Source organism: Heptranchias perlo, chromosome 16, assembly GCF_035084215.1.
Source record: "Heptranchias perlo isolate sHepPer1 chromosome 16, sHepPer1.hap1, whole genome shotgun sequence".
NCBI lineage: Eukaryota > Metazoa > Chordata > Chondrichthyes > Hexanchiformes > Hexanchidae > Heptranchias > Heptranchias perlo.
In genome coordinates, this window is record NC_090340.1 from 48,496,782 (window position 1) to 48,524,502 (window position 27,721).

The following is a 27,721-nucleotide window of genomic DNA, read 5'->3' on the forward strand; positions in this document are numbered from 1 at the left end:
GGTTAGGATCTGGAATCACTGCCCGAGGAAGTGGTGGAGGCAAATTCAATCATGGCCTTCAAAAGGGAACTGGACAAATACTTGGAAGGAAAAAATTTGCAGAGCTACGAGGAAAGGGTGGGGGAGTGGGACTAGCTGGATTGCTCTTGCATCAAGCCGGCATGGACTCAATGGGCCGAATGGCCTCCTTCCGTACTGTAACCTTGCTTTGACTCTATGATTCTATATTACATTAACCTTGTCTACTCTTTCTGTTACTTCTTCAAAGAATTCAATAAGGTTGGTCAAGCATGACTTTCCCTTCTGAAATCCATGCAGACTATTCTTTATTATATTTTTGTTTTCTAGATGTTTTTCTATTACATCTTTGAGTAAGATTCGATTATCTTTCCTGCCACCGACATTAAGTTAACTGATCTAGACTTGTTCTATCTCCCTTTTTAAATATAGGAATAACATTAGCTGTCCACCAGCCCTCTGGCACTATTCTTTTTCTAATGAATTTTTATATATGTGTAATAGTGCCTCTGCTATCTCCGCCCTAACTTCTTTTAACATGCGCGGATCCAATCCAATCCAACCGGATCCTCCCTAAGTTTGATTAGTTTATCAATTATCCCCCCCACTTTCTATCTTAAATGTCTTTATATCTTTTTGATCTCTTCTTCTAATGTCATGCCCACCTTGTTAGTCTCCCTGGTAAATACTGAGGCCAAGTATCTATTCAATATTTCTGCCATTTCACTGTCATTTCCTGTGAGTTTGTATTGCGCATTCCTTAGTGGCCCTATCCCTATCCTGATTTTTCTTTTGTTATTTTTGTGTTTGTAGAATACTTTACTATTTCTTTATATATTCCTTGATATTTTAATTTTGTAGTTCCTCTTTGCTTTCCTAATTGTTTTTTGACTTCTTTCATAACCTCTTCATATTCCCTTTTGTCATCCTCTCCTTTATTGCCAATGTACTTAGGGTATGCCTATTCCTTTGGTTTCAATTTTACCCTTATCTCTTTATTCATCCATTGCGTTTCATTATTGGCTAATTCATGTTTTTTAGAGAAATATATTTCTCCATCTGGATGCATACATAACAATTATCGAATGTTTACAGTTGTTTGAAAATGAGTTCTATTTGAAATAATGCAATTATGCTACACACTGCTGCCTGGAGTTTCCATTGGGTTCTCCTGATCAACCGCTGTAACCTCAGCAGAGATCAGCAGAACCCTTGGAATAGCTGTGTTAATAGCTAAAAACGACCATTTCTTCAGAGCTCCACTGATCTTCTGCCATCGTTACAGCAGGAGATTGGGAGAACCCTGTGGAAATTGTCCCACACTAGCTATATGATGTAAAGCACTAAATATTACAGCTGCATATTTTACAGTGTTGTTATAATGTTCTGTCAAAAAAGTCTGATTAAATAAGACAAGAATAATTGTCAACAACTTTCTGTTTTCACAGGTACAAATGTGACCTATGTTATATCAGCTGGAGCTGTCACCCTTCACACATTCACTGTGTTCCGAGGAATTATTCCTCAGAATGCCACTATGGAAAGTGCCACCCATCACTTGATTGGCCCAGGCATACATCAGTTAACCATTCTTGCCAAGAATAATGTGACAACTCAAGAGGTATCTCAGAATATTACGGTTCACTTAGTGGAACCAATCAAGGGTTTGGAGGCTATGGTAAACTCGGCTGTTCTGGAACTGGGAAGCGATCTCACTATTAACATCTCAGTATCCCGTGGAGCCCCAATTGAGCTACAGTTTGAATTTATTGGTCCCAACGAGACCTTTTCTGAAACCATTGAAGATCCTGATGGAAAACTGGGAGCCTACAGCATTCCGATGAACTCTGAAGGTAACACCCTGAAGTGCAACGAAGGTTTACCAGACTGATTCCTGGGATGGCAGGGCTGACGTATGAGGAGAGATTGGATCAACTAGGCCTATATTCACTAGAGTTTAGAAGAATGAGAGGTGATCTCATCGAAACATATAAAATTCTAACAGGACTAGACAGACTAGTTGCAGGGAGGATGTTCCCGATGGCTGGGGAGTCCAGAACCAGGGGTCACAGTCTCAGGATACGGGGTATGCCATTTAGAACCGAGATGAGGAGAAATTTCTTCACTCAGAGGGTAGTGAACCTGTGGAATTCTCTACCAGAGAAGGCAGTGGAGGCCAAGTCATTAGATATTTTCAAGAAGGAGGTAGATATATTTCTTAATGCTAAAGGGATCAAGGGATATGGGGAAAAAGCAGGAACAGGGTACTGAGTTGGACGATCAGCCATGATCATTCTGAATGGCGGAGCAGGGCCGAATGGCCTACTCTTGCTCCTATTTTCTATGTTTCTATATGTAACAAACTTTTCTTACCTTTTGCAGAATCATTTTCCAGAATGTCTGAATTTACTGAATTATTAACGACAATTGTTTCTATGATTATAAATTAAATAAGGATTGACTTGAGTCATGAAAGCAAGATACCAAGATTTATATAAACTAGAAAAGTTAGACCTATTCAATTTTGCTATGACCACGGATACATCTATATTTAATGAGATTATAAAAACTTTCTCCCCGAATTGTGCCGTAAGTCCAGCGGGAGACTGGCAGAACCCCTGGCCATTTTCAGCCACTTACACTTTTTCTCTGAGGGTGCATTCAGGGCCATCCTCTTTAATGTGTTAGCACAAGAGTGATTTTGATTGAATGGCCCAGAATTTGCTGTAGCCGGTCAACAAACGGCACCTGCCGATAGTTAGACTTGCCCTTGCCTGTTTAATCTCTCTGATATTTTGCACTGAAAGTTGCTGGGTGTGGGAGATGGAAATGGCATGGCACCCCCTACAGGGCATCTGGGACCTGAGCGAACAGGGCAAGCGCCTGTGTGTCTCCTTAACCAATCAGATTGAAGAATTGTTAAATGAACATTGAAGAGTCTGAACAAGGAAGTGTAAGTTAGAATAATGTTTTCAATGTCAAATCAGGTGCGGAAAGCGAAATAGAGAAGGAAAGAAAGATTGGATTAAGAGAGAGAGGAAAAAGTAAAGAAAAATTTTTAATTATAATTTTTTAAAAATCTGCAAAAATTAAAACCTAAAGGAATGAGACTCCACACTTGTAAAAGTTAATTTTCCGTGCCAGAGAGGTTGTTTGGTCGTAATTAACACTTATCAGGCCATTAAAAAGGTTACTTAGACTGAAATGGACAAGCCCTAACTTTCTGTGGTGAGTTTAGTTCATATCTACCATCCAAGTACAGGAACTTCATGCCATTCAATGCATTTGAATGGTGAGTCAGACAGCGAGATGCCGTTCTCGCGAAGCCAACGGTGGAGTGGCACATCTCGGACAGCAACTTCCGGATGTCTGCGTTTAACTGCGCATCTGCCCTCGCCTGAAGTTGCTGTACCATTTGCGCCGTTAGTCTCTCTGCTATTTTGACAGCAAATTCTGAGACATTAATTCTTCTCATGTAGTCCTGATGAAAGCATGTATGTTTATTCAAGTTGTCTTTCACCACCGTAATGTAAGTGAAATCTGGAAATCACTGTAGAGTTTCACCTACTAATTCTAATTTTACTGACTTTATCTTTACTTTCTACCTGCAGGTACCTTTCTGGTTAGAGGAAAAGCTGTCAATGCTTTTTCTAGTATTAGTTTTAATGTTGGGAATATCACTGTTGTGGCAAATACTTCAGTTCTAACACAGCATGAGATGGATGATGGAGGTAAATACTTTAAAATTTTATTTGCTTAAAAATAACATTGGTGCATCCCACTCTCCCTGTAGGTTTTCGCTTCCTTGTATCTTCTGTCAGCTTGGAGGATAGTCAATGTATCACAGAATTATGATTCACGTGTCTATTCATCCCACACTTAGCCAATATAAAGTACTGTTAGGATGTCAGCCTTGGCTCAATTGGTAGCACTCTCGCCTCTGAGTCAGAAGGTTGTGGATTCAAGTTCCTCTCCAGAGATTTGGTGTACTTTAATAATAAACAAACTGTGACCCCCATACGTAGGGGGTGTAAATGGACATGGGAGGGGTCACAAAACAGGCAGGATCACTTTTGCCGTCTGTTGTACGACTTCTGGAACTGAATATCGAGCGGGCCGTATAACAGGCCACCGCGCGCCTGTTTTGTGTCCTCGCCCATATCGAATTTCACCCCCGTAATGGCTGATTAGCATCTGAATCTGTAGTCAGTGCATCCTGTTGTTTATAGGGGGGATTATATTTTGTTTATTTGTATTACCCAACAAACAGTAATCACTGAGTAACATCTACCTACTGCCTGAATCTTTCCACATCTACTCGGTACTGTTGCATAAGATTCTTATGTTTTCTTTTCTTTTGATACAAAACAAACTATGGTTGCTATAAAATGCACATTCACAATCAGAATTCATTGCAGTTCAAATGTATACTTAATTACTTTAAATACTCTGACTAAAAAAATCAATCTGGTTGGGTTAGATGGCACAGCTGATGAAGACAATGGGGGGAATTTTAACCCTGCAGGGCGGGCGGAAGAGGGATGGGGGGAGGTTAAATTCTTAAAAATCTGAAACCTGACCCTAACCCGCTGCGAACGTGCCTACTTCTGGTTTAACCGGGGCGGGTTGGGCGGCAGGCGAGTAACTTTCTCTTGAGAGGCGAGTCAGTAATTTAAATATGTTAATGAGGCTGCGTCCCCCTCAGATTTTAACAGCGTTCGAGATTTAATGGCTGCGGGACGGGTTTCTCAGGACTCGGGAAACCCAGCAGCCTAGAGGCGAGAACGGTTGGATCCAGCAGGTAAGTGCTTTTCAAGCACTGCGTGTGGGCCTGGAGGAGTGCTTCCCCCCGGCCCCTCAAGCCCACCTTCTGCAATGGGCCTCCCTCCCTGCGATCCGACGACCCTTCCCCGTGGTCTCCAGGCCGACCCACGATCTCTTCCCCCCCCACCCACCGAGATCTCTTCCCCCCGCCCCCCCTCCCCTGGCGATCTCTCCCTCCCTCCTCTCCAGTCCCCAGTTGTGGTCTCCAGGCCTTCCCACCCGACAGCCAGTCAGCCTCTCAATTTGGCTGGTTACCGGCTGGGAAACAGAGAAAAAAAATTCAATTGAGGTCTTGCCATTAATTTCGGCAGGACCTCCATATTGCCCATATATTGGAATTTCCTGGTTGCTACATATCCCCCCAACCCCCACCTCATTTTCTCTCCGCCTCCCCATGAATTTTGGGGCCAATGATTTCAACTATGCCCTTTTAGTTTCACTGATAGCTATTAATGCTAATCCTTTGAGTTATAACAAACATATGCCCGCATTTGGAAAAACACCTCTTTTGAAAATGAAACCTAGTTTGGTATCGTCACATTAGAGGGACTCAGCTGAGGAGGTTTCATTTAGTGCATCAGTTTCTTTTCACGCTTGAAAATGTATTGGCAGAATTGTACAAGCAATACAGACTGCACATGGGATTACTGCATGCTTAGTGTTACTGAATTCAACGTGCAAAACTTATCAAGCTGAGAAATTACTGTTTGTGTTATTAGCATAGACACTTAACATGTTCATATGACATTCCTCTGTCCATCATTTTAATAGAGGTGTTAGCATTAAGGATTGTCACGTGGATGTGTGAAGTGTTTGATATATGGACGTTAATAGCATAGATTTTAATTTCCAGGCTTTAATGGTTAAAATGGCAGCACTTAGAACACTAGGACTGATTCCACGAATGGGTGGTCTCGGGAAGGATTGATACTCACGAGGGAATACTGGTCAGGAAATTGCAGGTATGCAGCACTTGATTTTCTGTCCATTAAATGAAACAAACAGAAAATCAGGGGCTGCAGCCACAAATTCCCAAACAGCAGTTCCTGTGAACACTGATCCCTGCAGCTGATCAGGGAATCAGTCCTACTAAGTTCCTTTCTTTCCCAAAACTTACTTTGTTGAGATCAAATATAACTTTGTCTCCCCCCTCCCTACATCCTGAAATCAATTAAAGCTACAAATTAATTCACTTAAGCAAAGGTGGTTGAAGGAAAGGGGAATAAAGCGAAATGGGAACAGAGCAGGCACATGGGACCAGGACTACTGCTCATGTGGAGGACAAATACCAACATGGATTGGTTGGGCTGAATGGCCTGCTACCTTGTTGTAATCTGTATGTAATTTTAAATTAATACATGATCCAAATTGCATCTTATAAAGTGCAGAAAGTTTTTTTTGCAATCACAAATAAATACAGATGTAAACAATTCGCCATCTTTAGTCATTCATCTCAATAAACTACAGGAGCACAGAAGCCAACTGTGTCCATTTCAAGTAAGTGTCTGTTCAACCAGTGGGACCATTGAAGAATCTCAATCTGCAGTTCCACTTTAAATTTGAGCTTCAAAAATTTATTTGGAGATTTTTTTTCAAAAATGCTCTCAATCCAAAACTTAGGTATTGATTATTCACCAATCCACCCTCCAAATTCTAAAGCCTATTTATAGATTAAAAATTAACTTAATTTAATTCTTAAGCAGAATTGCCCCCATTGAATTCAGGGAGGAAAGATTTAATCTAGTTGTTATGTGTAACAAAATATGAACAAGTTCTGTTTGAATACATTTACAATTCTGCTCCTGGCTCCTGGTGAACATAGATCAGAAACTCTGGGTTACAGTGTTGCCAGTGTTTCTCACCACTAGTGAGGCTCCACACCATGAGCAGAACCTGGCAAAATTACCCCATTATAACCAGAGTAATCTCTGCTCCAATCTTTGATGTGCTTCACAAAATGCAGAAAGATTTTATTTTTTCTTTTTGTAATCACTGAGAATCACCATAACTTCCTTTATTTCTGCTCCAACAGTTTCCTTGCTCGGTAAAATCCAGGACAGAGCCAAAATTTCTCCAACAAAAGTAAGCAATTTATATTTAAAATTCAATTTGTAACCATTTAAAGCTGTGGTGGAGAAAAAGGTCACAATCAGTTAGGTTGGCCTAACTTTCCCTTTTCTACTGTTCATTCCTACAGTTGGAAATCTGCAATTCCTCACCTGTGAAATCTGAAACACAATTTATTGCAGATACAGTCACAGTGATGTTAATAAAACCTGTTTGTACCAAGGTTTTCTGAAAATATCTCATCTCATCAGATTGTAAAGATAAAGCAAACAGGGTATCAAATAATATTATTCAGCACAGTTTTCATTATTTTAGACACATCACTCGATAACCTCCTATAACAATTTACCCTCAGTCACTATATCGTGGATCATTATACAACTCCATTGTGACATTTTAAAAATCTATAATTTATAAATGATATGTGGAGTCATTGGCACTGCATGTAATGACTGGGAATTTTCTCAGCCCTATTCACGCTCCGTTGCCGTAACTTTGTGCATAAAGTGGGTTTCCGCCGCACTTACATTGAAGTTACGGCAGAGGAGCAGGGGCAGCTCCAAGGAAATTCCTGGACAATATCTTTGTTCTTCAAATTAAATACTGAGTCATCATTATGTATCAATCTATCAACTTGACCAAAACCAAAGTTTGCCCCTTTCTCTTTTTCAGTCACCTATGAGAAAGGAACCGGACGAAAGGCTACAACTAGAAACACTTCAGGCTAAAATTAATGGTGGCCAACTAGAGGTGGCGAATCCTTTTTCTCAGCTTGTTTTGACTGGGAGGAAATCAAGGAATCATGACATGGATGACCAGAGTAAAATGATTTTCCAGTGGTCTTGTGGTAAGTTATTGAAGCACATGTCATTTCAGGATGAAAATTTAGTCAAAACAACTTAGCTAACCTTGGCAAAAAGAGAACAATATACAAAAGTAGTCATCTGCTATCTTCATTTATGGGTCTTTACGAAATTGCATTAAAACATTTCAGTAAAATTGACTAAAATATATTTTCCAGCTCAGCTTCCTGAACTACATAAAATACTCCAGGTGTGGCCTGACCAATGCTCTACATAGTAACAGGATTATTTCCTTTGATCTAAAGCCTAGTCTGTTCATAGAATCATAGAAAGTTACGGCACAGAAGGAGGCCATTCGGCCCATCGTGTCAGTGCCGGCCAAAAAAGAGCTGTAATGCTTAATCCCACCTTCCAGGACTTGGTCCAAAGCCCTGTAGGTTATGGCACTTCAAGTGCACTTCCAACTACTTTTAATTGAGTTGAAGGTTTTTGCCTCTACCACCCTTTCAGGTAGTGAATTCCAGCTCCCCAAAATGCTCTGGGTGAAAAAAATTCTCCTCAGCTCCCCTCTAATCCTTCTACCAATTACTTTAAATCTATGCCCTCTAGTCACTGACCACCTCTGCTAAGGGAAATAGGTCCTCCCTATCCACTCTATCTAGACCTGTGATAATTTTATATACCTCAATTAAATCTCTCCTCAGCCTCCTTTTTTCCAAAGAAAACAACCCCAGCCTATCTAATCTTTTCTCATAGCTAAAATTCTCCAGCCCTGGCAACATCCTCTTAAATCTCCTCTGTACCCTCTCCAGTGCAATCACATTTTTCCTGTAATGTGGTGACCAGAACTGTACGCAGTACTCAAGCTGTGGCCTAACCAATGTTTTATACAGATCTAGAATAACTTCCCAGCTCTTATATTCTATGCTTCGGCTAATAAAGGAAAGTATCCCGTATGCCTTTTTAAACCACCTTATCCACCTGTCCTGCTACCTTCAGGGATCTGAGGACATGCACTCCAAGGTCCCTTTGTTCCTCTACACCTCTCAGTATCCTTCCATTTATTGTGTACTTCCTTGCCTTGTTTGCCCTCCCCAAATGCATTACCTCACACTTCTCCAGATTGAATTCCATTTGCCACCTTTCTGCCCACCTGACCAGTCCATTGCTACCTTCCTGCAGTCTACTGCTTTCCTCCTCACTATCAATCACACGGCCAATTTTTGTATCATCTGCAAACTTCTTGATCAAGTTCCCCACATTCAAGTCCAAATCATTAATATATACCACAAAAAGCAAGGGACCTAGCACTGAGCCTTGCAGAACCCGACTGGAAACAGCCTTCCAGTTACAAAAACACCCTGCCGCTGAGCCAATTTTGGATGCAACTAGCCACTGTCCCTTGGATCCCATGGGTTTTTACTTTTTGACCAGTCTGCCACATGGAACCTTGTCAAAAACCTTGCTAAAATCTACATCAAACGCGTTACCCTCATCGACCCTCCTTGTTACCTGCTCAAAAAATTCAATCAAGTTAGTCAGACACGACCTATTAAATGATGCTTACACTTACTTGCAGAACTGTCCCACAATTAGCCAATTTTACTTATTTATATAACTTAACATTCAATTAACTTTGTTGACTTCAGCTGAACATTGGTTTGATGATGCCTTCGGGGTTTACCTACTCTGACTCCAAATCCTTTTTTCTGGTCCATTTTTGTCAGGTAATCTTTGTCTGTTCCATTAATCATGTAATCCCTCTGCCTAGTCCATATACCTAAGAGCATGAGTTTGAATTTCCGCTGAGGTTTTCCTGATTGCCCACTGTAACTTTAGCAGTAGATCCGCAGAAAGCCTAGAGAAATGGTAAAACACCATTGATGTCATTTCTCCAGGGTTTCTACAAAGCCTCCTCTGAAGTTACAGCAGTCAATTAGAAGAATGACAGCGGAAATTCACCCTCCTTGACTTCACGCTTATATACATTAAATTGCATCGACCTGTTGTCTGTCCACCTTCCCAAATACTCTAATTCGCCCTGTAGCTTGTCCCCATCTTCCACTATATTAAATACCATTGTTATTTTGGTGTCATTCACGAACTTGGAGATGAAATTAGCTTCAGCCGCTTCCAGATCATTTCTGAAAATGTTGAAGAGTGCTGATTCCAACCTGAGCCATGTGGGACTCCACTTATCACACTCTCCACACAGAACACTTCCCATCTACACAGACCCTCTGTTTCCCAACCACAATTCGATTCATCTCAACACACTGTCACCAATACCCCTAACTTATCAAACTAGTTTTCTATAAGGCATCAAGAATTTATTAAAATCCGAGTATATCACATCTACATTCTCAACTTTATCTACATTTAATGTTGTTTATTAAAAAATTCTATTAAATTGCTCTGGCATGGCTTCCCTTTTATAAATCTAAGCTAACTCTTACCAATTAGTTTATTATCTCCCGAAGTGCTTATCTCACTACCTTGATAATTGATTCTAGAATTTTCCCTGGCACTTATCTGAGACTGTCTGGTTATAGTTACCTGAATCGCCTCTAGATCCCTTTTTAAATAACGGCACCATCTTTGCTGCTCTCCAGTTCTGCGCTACCACCTCCTTTTGGAACAAGCGTGACAGTACTGATGGAGGGGGAAAATTAATGTGAGGATGAGAGAAGGAAAGGAGTCAGAGATGAGTTTTTAGAGATGAGGATCAAATTGGATGGATCTCAGAGACTGGGGGTAGGTTTTAAGCATCTGGGCGGCCGACTGGCAGAGAGTGCTGGCCAGCCACTTGAAAGTCCTGATGGCCGGGCCTCATTACCATAGGGATGGTGGGCCTGCGGGGTGGACAACAAATCCCCTGGGGCAGGCAACTGGCCTATGGGCCGGAAAAAGGTAGGTCCTGGAGGGAGGTCTGTTCTCAGGAGAGGAGAGTTCCAGGTGTGGCAGCAGCCCAGGGTGTTTTTGTGGAGCCCGGAGGAGCACTCCTCCTCCTCCTGGCCCACAAAAAAATAAATTAAGATTTACTTGCTGGGCTCTTTGGTTGGACCGCCAGCTGACACTGTGTGGAACGTGCACTGTGCATGCTGCGCCCAATAGTGTCCTAAAATGGCAATCAGGGTGCTATGTATTGTCTTAGGATCCTGATTAACATATTTAAAGTACCAACCCTGCCTGAGTCAGGCAGGGTCTCTGGCCATTCAGCAATATGCCCTTCCAAGTTGGCATCAAATGGATCTGGGATGGGAACGGGGCGGTAATGTTTATCTCACCATTTTAGGGGCGCAATCACCCTGTTTCCGCCCAGCGGCGCCAGTGAAAATCTACCCTTTGGACTTCCCCTCACTCTTTCCCTCACTACTCTTCCCCTCCTCTCTCTCCATTGTCCCCCTCCCAACTGCCTCCTCTCTCCTCCCGCCTTGGTTCAATTATCTTGCTGCCCTCTAACCTTGCTTGACCTGCAAAGTGCTCTTGGTCTTGACTTACCATTGCAACAACACGGCAGATCAACTAATTTTAGTTAAAGCAGCAAAAATCATGGAGACCAAAGCAAATCACCCTGGGCTGTAATTATTTACAGTAGGGTCCATTTACATTATTACTGAAGCATCAGTGTGAAGTGATTTTGGCTTTATACTGATGTTAAACTTGTATAGTGTAAATCAGACATAAAAGCCAGAACTGACCCTGATCAATTGAATCAACATTGTGATGTAAAATGGTGGCTGTTACACTGAACTTTCTCCAATCTCAGGTTGTAGTGTATTTTGTTTTTTAAGATTAGCATTAACAATTTTTCAGTTATAAATACAACTTGCATTTGACCTGCACATTGAAAGCAGATAGTACTTTCATTATTTTCTACATTTTTATTTCTCTCTACCTTATTAAGGTGTATGCTGGCCATTGTGGGATATTTGTGCAGGGAACAACCAAATTAATACCGTTCACCAGGATCTGACCATCAGTCCTTCCTGCCTACCTCCACCTAATTCTTTCATTTCAATCAGACTAACTATAAGTAAACCTGGCAAAATGAACAGTACAGCAGAGAAATGTCTGATCTTCACCAAGAAGAGCAAAAAGGGCATGAATATCAGGTATGAAAATAATATTTGGATTGAAGGTTACTGTGTGCAGGATGATTAGTTAGTGAGCTGGGTCATATTTGTATCCTGTGTCAATAAAAGTGATAGCAGAGCTTAAATTATATATGTGTCTGCAGCATAACCCCTGCAGTCCATTTTCAGTAATAATATCATACTTTTATTACAGTAGACGCTGCATAAATATATATCAGGTCTAAGCATAGTTCTAAGCATAGATTCCCACTGTACTGTAGTAGTTCGGAACCCAGCAAAAATATTTCCTGACAGATTTATGTGTTTGCTACCTTTCAACAATCTCCATGCCTGTCAAGATAGAAATTCCAGCCTCATACTGGATGGCCTCTAATGGGAGTGTGCCTCCAGAATCATACTAGATTAGAAGCTCCGAGTTCTAGACTGCATCTTGCTCTCTCCACCAGCACATGTGCTACCAGTTTAATTTAGAGTTGAATTCTTATTGAAGTACTCCCACATGTTGAAGTCCTAATGATCATCATTAGACGTGTACTATATGGCTTATAGTTTGCCATTGAAATTATCAGAGGGTTTTCTTGCCAAAAAGCATTTTTTCTATTATTTTCCCCTGGAAAGATGGTAATAATGATGAGCATGGGCATAAGCAACAAAGTTAAGGTAATCTGAATAGAATGGGTATAGTGACACCAGACCGGAGATTGGCTGAATTTTCAAATAAGATTGTTTTTGCCTCTGACATTATAAGGGATTGTCACCTTAGATGATGGTGTTGGGTGATTTCTATACTAGGGATGGGACCACAATCAGATTTGGATTTGGATTTGGACCACCCAAAAGTCAGAAGGCATAAGTTTGAAGCATATAAAACAAGTATAGCCTCACTTGACTACAAGGGAAGAGATAACCACCACTAGAACATTAGGAAGTGGACACATCCACTGTCAGCTAACACTGACACAGACTCTCCTCTAAGAAACTCAGAGATCTTTCCACTACCACTGGGGAACTAATGAAGCAACCCTCACTATTTCCAAGAAATTCTGAAACATGTCCAATTTTTCTCACTTCCTCACTCCGACACCTTTCCATGCTCCAGAAAATCTCAAATCTCAAATAGAAAATGTAAAAACATGTAATATATTCTAAAATGCACTTATTCCTGCTTACAATCTCATCATTCCCGTCATCACTGACATTAGCCCCAATTCTTTTGGCTTCTAAAATGGCGTAGGATCTGGATAGATGGGACAAACTGGTAAAATGTCTCTCTGTAGATGTACATTAGAATTTTTTTAAGGGGCAGACCACTATCTAATTGGGCTAAAAATGGGTTTTTAAATGAGAATATCTGAATTTTATATCAATGCAGACCAATTCCTATTCAATATGTATGTTCAGTGTTCATCGCAGACAATGAAGAGATTGGGTAGGAAAGCTTCATCGAAAAACCGAGATTGGCAAGTTTGGTTGAGTGAATCTGTTCAGGAAAAACTCTTTGGTTGACTCCAGAGTAAGGAGCCAAAGTGTGTAGCAGAGCCCAAGCAATGAAATTTCACCTGGTGACTTTAGGGATGGGACCCAAAATAGGAAAAATGTGTGATCTAAGTATGACTTCTCATTTATTAGGAAACTACACTCGATACCGCCCAGAATATAAAAATAAATATTTTGCTGGGATAAATTTAATGACGTGAACATAGCAGTTATTGAGGTGAAGGTGAAACTGACCAGTTATCTTGTGCTATATTTTAGATGCGAGAACAATTGCAATCCAGTTGATTCCTCAGAAAATGTTACATTGACTGTTACTTGTCAAGAATGCAAGAATTCAGTCAAATACAATTGGTATAGAGTGAACTCTTCAAAACAACAGGTAAATGAAAAAAATCAGACTAGATAATTTATTAAAATATTAACACAAAGAGAGCATTTTAAACATCCCAATTTATCTTACTTTACTTATGGATCTGTTGGGCCAAATGGCCTGTTTCTGTGCAGTACATTCTATGTAATTCTATGTACATTCTATGTAATACTTTTGGCAGTCTAATAATATATATTCTTCTTTAGGTCAACCTGCCTTCTGCGTGTAATATTAAAAAGCAAAACATTGCTCAGGAATCATTGACATTAATGAAGGAAAACACAAATAGGTTGGTTTTGGGAAGTGAGGAACTGGTTAAGTTTGCTCCAGTATTAAAAGTGAGGGCAGTAGGTAAGTCAAATGGATCACCTCAGCAACCGACTCTGCCTTTGAAAAATGTCGAGGTTAATGATTATTTGATTCAAAGCAAACAGTCCAAAATTGAATCAACCAAAAACCTACATTATGGGTCACTCCCTGTTTTATGGCTCCTGAAGTCACAAAGGTACTACATGAGGTGTACAAGGAAGGCTGCCTTCTGTGCCACTCCACAATGACATTTGCATAGATCAGCACTGTAGCAAGGCTGCAAAGAGATTGCAGCCAAATTTCAGGCCAAAGCTGACCATTACTGTCTCTGCATGTGGCAGCCCTCTGGTCTGGAGACTGTTGATCCTTCTTTGGGAGAAACATGGGATGGCACTGGTAGTGAAGGCATCATGCTAACCAAGTAATGTCACATTTACCTGACGAAGGAGGAAGCCTCCGAAAGCTTGTGAATTTAAAATAAAATTGCTGGACTATAACTTGGTGTTGTAAAATTGTTTACAATTGTCAACCCCAGTCCATCACCGGCATCTCCACATCATGACATGCAGAGACAGTAATGGTCAGCTTTGGCCTGAAATTTGGCTGCAATCTCTTTGCAGCCTTGCTACAGTGCTGATCTATGCAAATGTCATTGTGGAGTGGCACAGAAGGCAGCCTTCCTTGTACACCTCATATAGTACCTTTGTGACTTCAGGAGCCATAAAACAGGGAGGGAGGTACAGGCCTCTTTCCTGACGTCAGCCAAACTCGTACCTACACCTAGGGTTCCTTTACTTTCATTTATTCCTGCCACTTCTCGATGTCCTGCCCCTTCAGCTTTGACAAAGGTTGCTGATCGGTTGAGCTGCCTTTTAAAACTCTCCAAAAGCTTGCTGAATCTTTGTCCCTTTGTGTGAAGCTCTCCTTAAATTATCCCCATCCATTTAAATTTCATCTACGTGCAATTTTCCTTTCTCATCACTTGTGTCTTCTTTAAATGTAGAGAATGATAATTACCTGAGGTAGAAAATGAATGTTTATTAAATCTCCTTTTAGTTAATGCACTTAGTAATGCAGACCCCAAGAGCTGTGAAAAAGACTGAAGGCAGCCCTCACAATTATTCCTGATTTTGTGAAGTATTCCACTTTTATGGTGTGTTATTCGATGATTCTATTTGCTCAACAGCACAGGGAAAAATCCTGGATTTGCTCCAGTGTAAATGTGAATCATGTGCACTGACAGTATACAATGGCCTGCCCCATTTGATTGGCTAAAGGAAGGCTACGATAGTTAGGTGCCCAGTCAAAAACAGGGGTGCCTGAATTTGGTCAATTGATTCTGATTTTTCTGGGTTCGGCTCCTGGTCAGAGATTGAGGGTATTGCTTGAAGGCGAACGACATGCAGAAACATTACTTGTGAAGATTCGGGCATAAAAGTACTTTATTGTTAGCATTAGAAACTACATTGTGAGTGAGATAAAATTGTACATTTGTTAACTTGTGTTTATTTATTTTAGGGATAAGTGCCAATGGTGATTATAAATATAAAGATTACTTTGTTAGCATGATGCCTCCACTACCAGTGCCATCCTGCCATGTTTCTCCCAAAGAAGGATCAACAGTCTCCACAAAATTCAGCATCAAATGCACCGTCACCTGTAGCTCTAACTCATCCTGCAGACCTTCAGGCCTTACATACTGTTTCTTTGTAAAACCAGGTAATACCTGCAAGACTTATTCGAAAAATATAGTATTGTTGTATTTAAGTCATGACCATCTCCAACAAGAGAGAGTCTAACCTCCTCCCCTTGACATTCAACGGCATTACCATCGCCGAATCCCCCACCATCAACATCCTGGGGGTCACCATTGACCAGAAACTTAAGTGGACCAGCCATATAAATACTGTGGCTACGAGAGCAGGTCAGAGGCTGGGTATTCTGTGGTGAGTGACTCACCTCCTGACTCCCCAAAGCCTTTCCACCATCTACAAGGCACAAGTCAGGAGTGTGATGGAATACTCTCCACTTGCTTGGATGAGTGCAGCTCCAACAACACTCAAGAAGCTCGACACCATCCAAGATAAAGCAGCCTGCTTGATTGGCACCCCATCCACCACCCTAAACATTCACTCCCTTCACCACCGGCGCACAGTGGCTGCAGTGTGTACCATCCACAGGATGCACTGCAGCAACTCGCCAAGACTTCTTCGACAGCTCCTCCCAAACCCGCGACCTCTACCACCTAGAAGGACAAGAGCAGCAGGCACATGGGAACAACACCACCTGCACGTTCCCCTCCAAGTCACACACCATCCTGACTTGGAAATATATCGCCGTTCCTTTGTCGTCGCTGGGTCAAAATCCTGGAACTCCCTTCCTAACAGCACTGTGGGAGAACCATCACCACACGGACTGCAGCGGTTCAAGAAGGCGACTCACCACCACCTTCTCAAGGGCAATTGGGGATGGGCAATAAATGCCGGCCTTGCCAGTGACGCCCACATCCCATGAACGAATATAAAAAAAAATGAGTTTGGCTATTTAGATTTATTTGGACTTTGAACCACCTTGACTGAAGATTGCAATTCAAAGTCCAAAATGAACATGCATGAAGGTTTCAAAAGTATCTCATAATTGTCGGAAAATCACTGAAACACATTGTTAACTTTTTGCACCAAACCAAGCACTGTAAGAGAGTTAAAATGAATGTTTACCATGATAAATCTATATCCAGTGCAAGAGGGAAAGTGTTAGCACTCATTGCAGTGCTGTCTAATTTTTCTCCTTTTTTTTAGTTATGCAACTACAGACAGGAACATAAGGCTAACACTGGAAACTGAAAAAATGCTGAAAATGCACAGCAAGTCCGTCAGCAACTGTCAAGGGAAAAGATGGATTTATGTTTTGGTTGCAGACGAAGGGTCTATACCTGAAATACAAATCCATCTTTTCCTTTTATAGAGGCTGATGGACCTTCTTTGTATTTCCAGCATTTTCTGATTTTTTTACAATTAAACATACCAAATCATATGAGAGTCCATTCAGATTCTCATGCCCAGTTTTCAGGAATCAGTGAATCAAAATGGGAGAAATTTATGGTAATGATAATTTTTTAAAGATGCTGGCGATATTATTGCCTGCACATAAATAAGAGTCTCAGCCTTTATTTTTATACTATTGACAATATGTCCAACTTGTACCACTTAATTTCTTTCTGTAACATTCAATTGGAATGTCAACATTACATTGGACAGTTGGATGTATGGCTGATAATGACAACTATTATCCTCTTGGTGAAAAGGATTGCAGCTGCGGTTTTGCAGATTACAATTTTAGTTCTTTTTTTAAGACACATAAAATCTGAACAATAAAATGTCTCTTTGACTATCACAAAAAAACTGACAACAGCCATCAAATATAGATGCTGAATCATTGAAACTTTGCTGGGACATCAACATATTTACATTTCCATGAGAAAAAATTATTTTTAAAAATCATGAAATTACCAAGAGTAATGATTGAAACAAGAGCATCATAACTTGGCAATAACATAGACGACATAGATTTGGAATTTTTAAAGCTGGATATTAATGATAGATTCCATTTACTGTCAGAATTTAACAAGCATGTTTTAACTGGGGATTGACTTCATTTTATGGGTTATCTAAACAGGAGTTAACTTAATGCATTTGATGTCTTTTTAGATGTTCCTTTACATTGTGGATCACAGCCGATATTGCCACCCACTTACCTACCACTGGGAGACTCAAAGAATGATGACCAGTTGAATATCACAGTCACTGTTGGAAACAGTGTGGGCTCCTTTACCAGTATTATCGTTACAACTACGGTATGTTATTTGCTGTGCTTTTTCACCTTGGAATAATGAATTGCTGGAAGGACCTAAACAGAGCAGAAAACGCTGATGAAATAAAAAGAAAAACTATAAATGCTGGAAGTCTGAAATAAAATAGAAAATATTATAAATACACAGCAGGCTGATCAACATCTGAAGAGAAAAGATAGGATAATATTTTGAATTGTGAGCTTTTGCTGATATGCTGATTGTAATTCATCTCCTGTTTGTTTCAGTGTTTGCTAATTGGCAGAATAGATCCATTTTCTCACTGCATGAGATTGTCATCACATCATTGATTTTGGTATGAACTCACCATTCATGTTCTTTCTTCCCCAGCAGTTCTATTGCATATAAGTCACAAACCAATTTGAAATGAGTAAGTAAATCCCCTGAGTTTTTTGATATTCATCCCAATGTTGAGAGAGACTAGTGAGGAGATTTGTGAGGTGTTGACAATTATTATTATTACTGCTATTATTTTAACCGTGAGCCTGAGGGGGAAGCGGTTGTTGGTTTCCCACCAGGTCAACCTTGTGGGCAGAGGAGCTGCGGTCTGAAGAGGTTCAAAGAGGTAAGATTTCATACTTTCTTCGGGGCCCCACAAGGAATGTTTAGGCCAGCTGCCATTTCTCTCCGGTTTCGGGCAGGAAACTGACCAAGGGGCATGCAGATCAGACCTGGGAGTTAAAATTTCCTGGGCCTCATGCTGCCGAGGTCAGAAGCATTTGACATCCACCTTGGCCCATTGCTCACCCGATTCCCACCAAGTTAAAATTGTGGCTTTAGATGCTACAATGGTGGGAGTGTCGGTTCTTCTGGGTGGATGTCTTAAGATGGGCCGAATGACCATTCTCATCCATAGGTGTCTTGTGAATTTTTAAAATTCATTCCCAGGCTGTCACTGGCAAGGCTGGCATTTATTGCCCATCCCTAGTTGCCTTGGTTTGATACAACTAAATAGCTTGTTCGGCCACTTCAGAGGAGCCATTAAGAGTCAACCATGTTGGTGTAAGACTGGAGTCACATATAGGTCAGACCAGATAAGCACGGCAGGTTTCCTTCCCTAAAGGACATTAATGAATCAGTTGGGTTTTTATGACAATCCAACAGCTTCATGGTCACTTTTACTGACACCAGTTTTTTATTCCCAGATTTTTAAAAACTGAATTCAAATTCTCAAACTGCCATGGTGGGATTTAAATTCGTGTTCAATTGTTGAAATTCAAATGGGTTGATTTCTTCACGCTAATTTGCTGAACATTCCTAACCTGTAAATGTTGTAGTGTGCTGACAGTAGGTTTGGATCACAGTACAAACATTTATTTAAAAAGGGACAAGCTGTATTAACAATAACCTTATTACGTTTATTTTTCCCCCCGCTATATCTAATTGCAGGTCCATGAGTTCTCAAACACTGGTAAAGACAAGGATCTAGCAACACTATTATCAGAAAATTTAGAGGATATATCAGATGCAACAACCAACAGTTCTTTACTAATCCAACTGTTTGAGTCAGTCTCTTCTGTATTGAATCAAGAGGTCAGGGCAGGAGCCACAGCCAAACTGGCTCTGGTTGACAAGAAACAGGTGACATTTTTTTTTTAAAAGGGCTATTGTACAAAAGAATAAAGCTCCAATAACCATTCCCTTTAGTTCAGAATAGGGGCTCAAATTCATAAAAGCCCCATGATACCAATTTAAGAATTGGACTAATAACTTTGAAATGTTCAGTTGGCTATCTGTTTTGATCATGTAAAAATCCTCACTGTGATGTTGCTATTGATATCCATGAAAATTAGGCATGAATTATTCATATATTCATGATGCTTTAATGTGGGTGTGTCATTTTTGATATGTAAGTGACCTAACTAACTAGTGGCTACCAATTTCTGCTGCTCACTCCAAAAAAAGCCTCTGGGATGAAGTCCTGCTGTCAATATTGACTAAGCAGAATCTTTAAAAGAAACCGGGCAGTTTTATCCTCATTCACTAATGGAGAAGGTCACTTAACTCTTTGGTTATAGAATCAAGAAATCTCTATCAAATCTGTAGAAGGATCAATTGGATCAAATAGAAAGAAAAATACTGAAATTGCAAATGCTAGAAATATGAAACAAAAATAGAAAATGCTGAAAATTAACAGCAGGAAATCAGCACATATAAAAAGAAAAAAGACAGGTTAATATTTTGGGTGTAACCCTTCGTCTTTTCTCAAGTGTCAGCCTTGGCTCAGTGGTAGCACTCTTGCTTCCGAGTCAGAAGGTCATGGTTTCAAGCCCTACTGCAGGACTCGAGCACATGATCTAGGCTAATACCTCAGTACAGTACTGTAGTACAAAAGGGGATATTAAAATATGGCACTACATGTGAGACAGGGTACTCAATAATGTCACAGCAGCTAATATTAAAGAACTCTCAAAGTGAAACAGTTACATTTTTCATCTTCATAGTTAATTTTCAAAGACACTGGTTGTCCATACAGTGATTTCAGTTGTTGAAAACTGCTGAGAATCCTAGTAGATACCATCCTGAATGATTGTTCCTGAGTCTTTATGCAGCACCATAACCATAGTTGCTCTCATTAATCATTTAAAAAAGGGAAAAATGTTGAAATCTCAAAGAAGCTTTCTTAAAGGGCCAGAACTCTGGAGTTCAGATCTAATCAATGTCACTTGAATTAACTCAGTTCAAACAAGCTAGATCAAGTGAGTGCAGACTTGTGCTCAAATCTGAGCGATTTCCTAACAGAAATATGTATTCAATGTACAAAGAAGAATTCACTGAAGAGTAATGCAATTATGTCTGTTTCTGTTTTCTGCTACCAAAAACATCCCCAAGTTGAGGGAAACAATGCTTTCGAACTTGACTATTGTAGATGTCTCATCACTGCACAAGGCTCTTGAAGTTTTGGAGGTTTTAAAACAGCTAACCCACAAGCCAGATGAACTTACCTCTACATCACAGGTATCTCCATTGTAGCATTTCTAATCTCTTCCCACTTTTTTTCCGAATGATCCTAATTGCTCTTGCTCTGTTGCCTTCTGCCATGACATTCCTATACAGGACATACAATTCAGCAGCAGGATGGTAGTGATACAAAATCTATCTTAAGGTACTCACCCCCAAAGTGACACAGACTCTCAATTATTAACACATTTTCTTGAGGGAAAATGTTTTTGAATTACCTGTTGCAAATGTCAGAGCAGTAAGTTTGCTTTCAGTCAGTAACACCAGTACTATTTGAGGGTCATTTGCATTTTACAGGTGCACTGAAAAATTCCAATTTCTTAGTGAAAGCACAGTTTTGATATAGCTTATCTCACCGCACAAAAAAGTAAGGTAAAGCCTATTATCTGTTAAGGACTATGGTAAAATTTCAGAAATACGCTGATCAGGTTTTCTTCTCTCAGAGCACTATTATTTAAACACATTATTTATGGTTAATATATTCTTGTCTTGTTTGGTTGGTATATTGTGAACATTGGGGTCGATTTCTTGACAGTGTTCTTTGAGGAGGTGACAAATATGGTGAGTGGGGGAAATGCAGCGGATGTGGTGTACATGGACTTTCAGAAAACCAGGGGATTATTGGAGAAGATTAAGGGGAATGGAATTTATGTAGGGTAGTAAATTGGATTTGATAACTGGTTAGAAAGGAGGAAAGACAGCACAGGAGTTAAGGATAGTTTCACAGAGTGGTTGGAAGTGGATAGCATTGTCCCACAGTGTCTGTTCTGGGATCACTTCTGTTCACTGTGTACATCAGTGACTTGGATTAAGGGTAGAGGTAATGGTGTCCAAACGTGCAAGTAATACTAAAATAGGAGGCATAGTAAATAATTCTGAGGAACAAAGAAAGCTGCAAGAGGATATTGATGAGATGGTGGAGTGGCAAAAAAAGTGGCAGATAGATTGTCAGTAAATGTGAGGTGATATATTTTGGTTACAAAAAATAAAAGTAATAATTTGACTTTGATTGGGGGAAGGCTGGGTGATGTGGAAGAGCAGAGGGATTTTGGTAAATGGTTCACAAGACACTAAAAGCAGCATCTTATTTGGATAAGGCCATAAACAAAGCTAATGGAGTATTGGGTTATATGGCAAGTTGCAGAGAATATGAAAGTTGAGATGTAATGGTACATCTATATAAAACCTTAATAAGATCACAATTGGAATATTGTGCACACTGTTGGGCTCCACGCTATAGGAAGGATGTTGAAGCAAGAGAGAGGTGCAGATTCACTAGGATGCTGCCTGGTATGAGGAAATGTAAATACGAAGAAAGACTTGAAAAATTACAGCTGCTTTCATTAGAACAAAGGCGATTATGGGGTGATTTGATAGAGGTGCTTAAAATTATGAAGAGATGGGACTCAATAAAAAGGAAAAGACTTTTTCCAGTGATTGAGCGCTCTAAAACAAAGGGAACATAGACATAAAATTAAACAGAGAACAGAGAAACCTCTTTATACAGAAAATTTGAGGCTGTGGAATGGACTATAAAGTAGGTGATTGAAGTAGAGATCAGGTCAACATTTAAGAATAGGTAGTAGAAGGAAACGGGAATAAACAGAGCAGGCACATAAGATTAAGACTACTGCTCACATAGAGGTCAAACACCAACATGCTTGGGCCGAATGCCTTGTTTACATTTGTAATTTCTACGCAATTCTATGATTTTTATTTTTACTGCCTGGGCATAAATCATTGCTTGGGTGGAGAACAGAAAGGAAAATTAAGCAGGGAGGATTGCCTGCACATAATAGAGCCCGGCTGATTTTTAAAAAAATAATGGAAAGAAAATCGGGCAGGCTGCATTGTGCGCATGTAATCATCCTACCGGGTTCTCTCTGCTCTCTGCCCAGTCGATGCTTAACATCCAGATGGTAAAGACAAAAGTCTACTCTGTTATGTCTAGGCAGAATATTGAACTATGTGTATCTCTTTCCTATCTCCTTTTAAGTTGGAAGCCAGTGCAACCCTTCTGAACATGGGTAAATCCTTGCTGATTCTCAGTGCGGTGGATGATGAGGACCCTGAGAAAAGAACGGTTGCAGCAAATACCCTCTTTAATGTGGTTAACAATGTTCTGGAAGCTTCAGTAGAAAATGATGCACAGGAAGATTTGGCCTCAGATACGGTAAATTTGGTTCAATTAAGGATAGAATGAGCTCAGGCTTTTCATAATCAATTTCATAATTAAAGGAATCATGCTGTGTCATATTTTTAAAGATATATTTTTACTTTTCAGACAAGAGTGGTATCGGAGAAGTTATTGGCCACAATAGACCATTTGCAAGCTGTGGTGTTAAAAGAAGCAATAGCGGATGAGGAACCTATTCTTATGACGATGCCCTCGGTTAGCATGTACCTACAGAGGTAAACAGCAAACTTATACCACCTGTTGTATGTTAATGTAATAGTGCAATGGTGTGCATCATTTTTTATTATTCATTCATGGGATGAAGGTGTCGCTGGCAAGGCCGGCATTTATTGCCCATCCCTAATTGCCCTTGAGAAGGTGTTGGCGAGCCACCTTCTTGAACCGCTGCAGTCCGTGTGGTGAAGATTCTCCCACAGTGCTGTTAGGTAGGAAGTTCCAGGATTTTGACCCAGCGACGACGAAGGAAGGGCGATATATTTCCAAGTCGGGATGATGTGTGACTTTAAGGAGAACGTGTAGGTGGCATTGTTCCCATGTGCCTGCTGCCCTTGTCCTTCTAGGTGGTAGAGGCCGCAGGCTTGGGAGGTGCTGTCGAAGAAGCCTTGGCGAGTTGCTGCAGTGCATCTTGTAGATGGTACACACTGCAGCCACGGTGCACTGGTGATGAAGGGAGTGAATGTTTAGGGTGGTGGATGGGGTGCCAATCAAGCGGGCTGCTTTTTCCTGGATGGTGTCGAGCTTCTTGAGTGTTATTGGACTTGCACTCATGCAGGCAAGTGGAGAGTATTCTATCACACTCCTGACTTGTGCCTTGTAGATGGTGGAAAGGCTTTGGGGAGTCAGGAGGTGAGTCACTTGCTGCAGAATACACAGCCTCTGACCTGCTTTTGTAGCCACAGTATTAATGTAGTTGGTCCAGTTAAGTTTCTGGTCAATGGTGAACCCCAGGATGTTTGATGGTGGGGGATTTGATGATGGTAATGCCATTGAATGTCAAGGGGAGGTGGTTAGACTCTCTCTTGTTGGAGATGGTCATTGCCTGGCACTTGTCTGGCGCGAATGTTAATTGCCACTTATCAGCCCAAGCCTGGATGTTGTCCAGACCTTGCTGCATGCGGGCACGGACTGTTTCATTATCTGAGGGGTTGCGAATGGAACTGAACACTGTGCAATCATCAGCGAACATCCCCATTTCTGACCTGATGATGGAGGGAAGGTCATTGATGAAGAAGCTGGAGATGGTTGGGCCGAGGACACTGCCCTGAGGAACTCCTGCAGCAATGTCCTGGGGCTGAGATGATTGGACTCCAACAACGACTACCATCTTCCTTTGTGCTAGGTATGACTGCAGCCAATGGAGAGTTTCCCCCCTGATTCCCATTGACTTCAATTTTACTAGGGCTCCTTGGTGCCATACTCGGTCAAATGCTGCCTTGATGTCAAGGGCAGTCACTCTCACCTCACCTCTGGAATTCAGCTCTTTTGTCCATGTTTGGATCAAGGCTGTAATGAGGTCTGGAGCCAAGTGGTCCTGGCGGAACCCAAACTGAGCGTCGGTGAGCAGGTTAAGTGCCGCTAGATAGCACTGTCAACGATACCTTCCATCACTTTGCTGGTGATTGAGAGTAGATTGATGGGGCAGTAATTGGCCGGTTTGGATTTGTCCTGCTTTTTGTGGACAGGACATATATGGGCAATTTTGCACATTGTTGGGTAGATGCCAGTGTTGTAGCTGAACTGGAACAGCTTGGCTAGAGGCACGGCTAGTTCTGGAGCACAAGTCTTCAGCACTACAGCTGGGATGTTGTCGGGGCCCATAACCTTTGCTGTTTCTTGATGTCACATGGGGTGAATCGAATTGGCTAAAGACTGGTTTCTGTGATGGTGTGGATATCGGGAGGAGGCAGAGATGGATCATCTACTCAGCACTTCTGGCTGATGATGGTTGCAAACACTTCAGCCTTGTCTTTTGCACTCACGTACTGGACTCTGCCCTCCTGACTGTATATCGCCACCTCTGGTGGGTCTGTCCTGCCGGTGGGACAGGACATACCCAGGGATGGTGATGGAAGAGCCTGGGACGTTGGCTGAAAGGTATGATTCTGTGAGTACGGCTATGTCAGGCTGTTGCTTGACTAGTCTGTGCGACAGCTCTCTCAATTTTGGCACAAGTCCCCAGATGTTAATGAGGAGGATTTTGCAGTGTCGAATGGGCTTGGTTTGCCTTTGTCGAATCCGGTGCCTAGTGGTCCAATGCTGGGTGGTCCATCTGGTTTTATTCTTATTGTGACTTGATCCGGATTGACTAATGACATTCAATGCTACATTAAGTGTCAGATATTTGTAGAAAGGATGTTAGTGTTGGGGAACGCAATTCTTCCCATTTTTAGGTATCCAGTGTTAGGTGCTCCCAGGTCAGTTATATCTCAGCCAGATGCAGAGTAAAGTTCCCTCGATTCTGCCCCAATTATGGCCTATACATTTGGCTGCGCAGTGCCTGTTTTTGTGGGAGCTAACCAGCCTACTAAGACCCCAATATGACGGGCACATTTCTGGCTGGAAGTGCAGTGCCCGCCATATTGGGAAAGGAGATTGCGGTGGCAGGAGGAGCGCACGGCAGCAAGATTTAAAGGGGAAAATAATTTATTTAAGTTAGGGTCCTGTGCTTTTTGCAGGACCCATGGTGGATGTTCAATCACCCCAGCACTTCACACACCACGTACAGAACTCGCACAGCACAAGGTGGTAACCGGCTGAATACTTATCTAAATGTGGAGCCGGGAGGAGTCGAGGTGCTCCTCCCAACCCACATTAAAATAAGACTGGCCACTCCACACCCCCCTCGGCCACCGTTCTCCCTGACTCAGCTACTGGTACCCCGCCTCCTGCCCCCACAATCACTGCTACCTCCCACGACCACGGATTGCCAGCCCCTGCTCCCCCCCCCCCCCCCCCCCCCCACCTCCACCCCCCTTGTCTACCGATCCCCCTGGCCTGAGGCTGCATCCCCCTAGCCACCGCTACCTCTTCCCGGCCACTGATACCTCCCCACCCACCCTGGCCACCGCTACCTCCCCCCCCACTCCGGGCAACATTGCCTCCCCCCCTACCCCAGTCAACACTGCCTCTCCCAGCCACAGCTACCTCCCCCCATTGTGCCTCAGCCTCAACCTCAGAAAAGAACCCTACTGTGATTTTTTTTCTCTAGTTTTCACACCAGCTACCCTGCGGCTTTTCACAAAGGACCATTATAACCAGCAGTCATCCCATCTGTCTGGGCCCAAACCACAAAGGCAAAAGAGCAGTGTCCACCAAGATCCCCCATCCAATTTAAACTTAAAGATTTACAGCCAGATTCAGCTTGGGCTGATAAGTGGCAAGTAACATTCATGCCACACAAGTGCCAGGCAATATCATCTCCAACAAGAGAGAGAGGCTAACCAACGGCCTTGACATTCAATAGCATTACCATTGCCAGGTCCCCCACCATCAACATCCTAGAGGTCACCATTGACCAAAAACTCAACTGAACCAGCCACATAAATGCTGTGGCTACTAGAGCAGGTCAGAGGCTGAGTATCCTGCAGCAAGTAGCTCCCCAAAGCCTCTCCACCACCTACAAGACACAAGTCAGGAGTGTGATAGAATATTCTCCACTTGCCTGGATGGGTGTAGTTGCAACAACACTCAAGAAGCTCCAGACCAACAACACTCTGCACCATCCAGGACAAAGCAGTCAGCTTGATCAGCACCTCATCCACCAACTGAAATATCTACCCCCTCCACCACTGGCGTACCATGGCTGCAGTGCGTGCTGAATACAGGACACACTGCAGCAACTCGCCAAGGCTTCTCTGGTAGCATCTCCCAAACCCATGATCTCTGCCACCTAGAAGGACAAGGGAGCAGATGCGTGGGAGCACCATCGCCTCCAAGTTCACCTCCTATCACACACCTTCTTGACATGCACACACTGCAGCCATGGTACGCCAGTGGTGGAGGGGGTAGATGTTTCGGCTGGTGGATGAGGTACTGATCAAGCTGACTGCTTTGTCTTGGATGGTGTTGAGCTCTTGAGTGTTGTTGCAGCTGCTCCCATCGCAGCAGGTGGAGAGTATTACATCACATTGGGTCAAAATCCTGGACGGCCACATTCTGAGGATGAATATTTTTTTTAATGCTTAATACTTCCTCTATTCTACCCCAACCAATGTTGAGAATTACTCTTATTGGATAAATACTTGAAGGGAAAAAATTTACAGGGCTATGGGAAAAGAGCAGGGGAATGGGACTAATTGGCTAGCTCTTTCAAAGAGCCAGCAGAGGCACAATGGGCTGAATGGCCTCCTCCTGTGCTGTACCCACAATGATACTATGATTTCCATGTGTAGATAGGAGCCAAAGAAGCCCTACTGTGAAACAGTTTTCAATCTAATGTAATTTAATGTAAAGCTAGCAGACATCAGTTTCAAGAATGCCCAGTTTATGTTTGCATGCTGGTGATCTCTGATGTTCATCGCTGATGTTTGGGGCTTTGACTGACAGAAATTACAAGTGATTAACAGACATCTGCAGTTAGAGTCAGTATACAAACTGTTCAATCCTGGCTTTTATCTGTGTTGTGAAATCTGAATATCCTCATAACTGAAAATGTTCTTTCTAATAAGCATCTGCTCTTTATGTTGAAATAGTTATAATTTGCATTAACCA

General features: G+C 41.7%; 1 protein-coding gene across 1 annotated transcript in view; it reads left to right on the forward strand.

Moving 5' to 3' along the window:
- The window catches only part of pkd1l2a (polycystic kidney disease 1 like 2a), a 129,575-nt gene that overhangs the window by 22,169 nt on the left and 79,685 nt on the right, over positions 1-27,721 (forward strand). The window contains exons 8-19 of the mRNA XM_067997584.1: positions 1,467-1,871; positions 3,630-3,749; positions 6,263-6,339; positions 7,582-7,756; positions 11,653-11,827; positions 13,565-13,685; positions 13,883-14,027; positions 15,504-15,704; positions 17,693-17,838; positions 19,243-19,434; positions 22,811-22,987; positions 23,099-23,226. Coding sequence (XP_067853685.1) covers positions 1,467-1,871; positions 3,630-3,749; positions 6,263-6,339; positions 7,582-7,756; positions 11,653-11,827; positions 13,565-13,685; positions 13,883-14,027; positions 15,504-15,704; positions 17,693-17,838; positions 19,243-19,434; positions 22,811-22,987; positions 23,099-23,226 — 2,062 coding nt within the window. The remainder of the gene's footprint in view (positions 1-1,466; positions 1,872-3,629; positions 3,750-6,262; positions 6,340-7,581; positions 7,757-11,652; positions 11,828-13,564; positions 13,686-13,882; positions 14,028-15,503; positions 15,705-17,692; positions 17,839-19,242; positions 19,435-22,810; positions 22,988-23,098; positions 23,227-27,721) is intronic.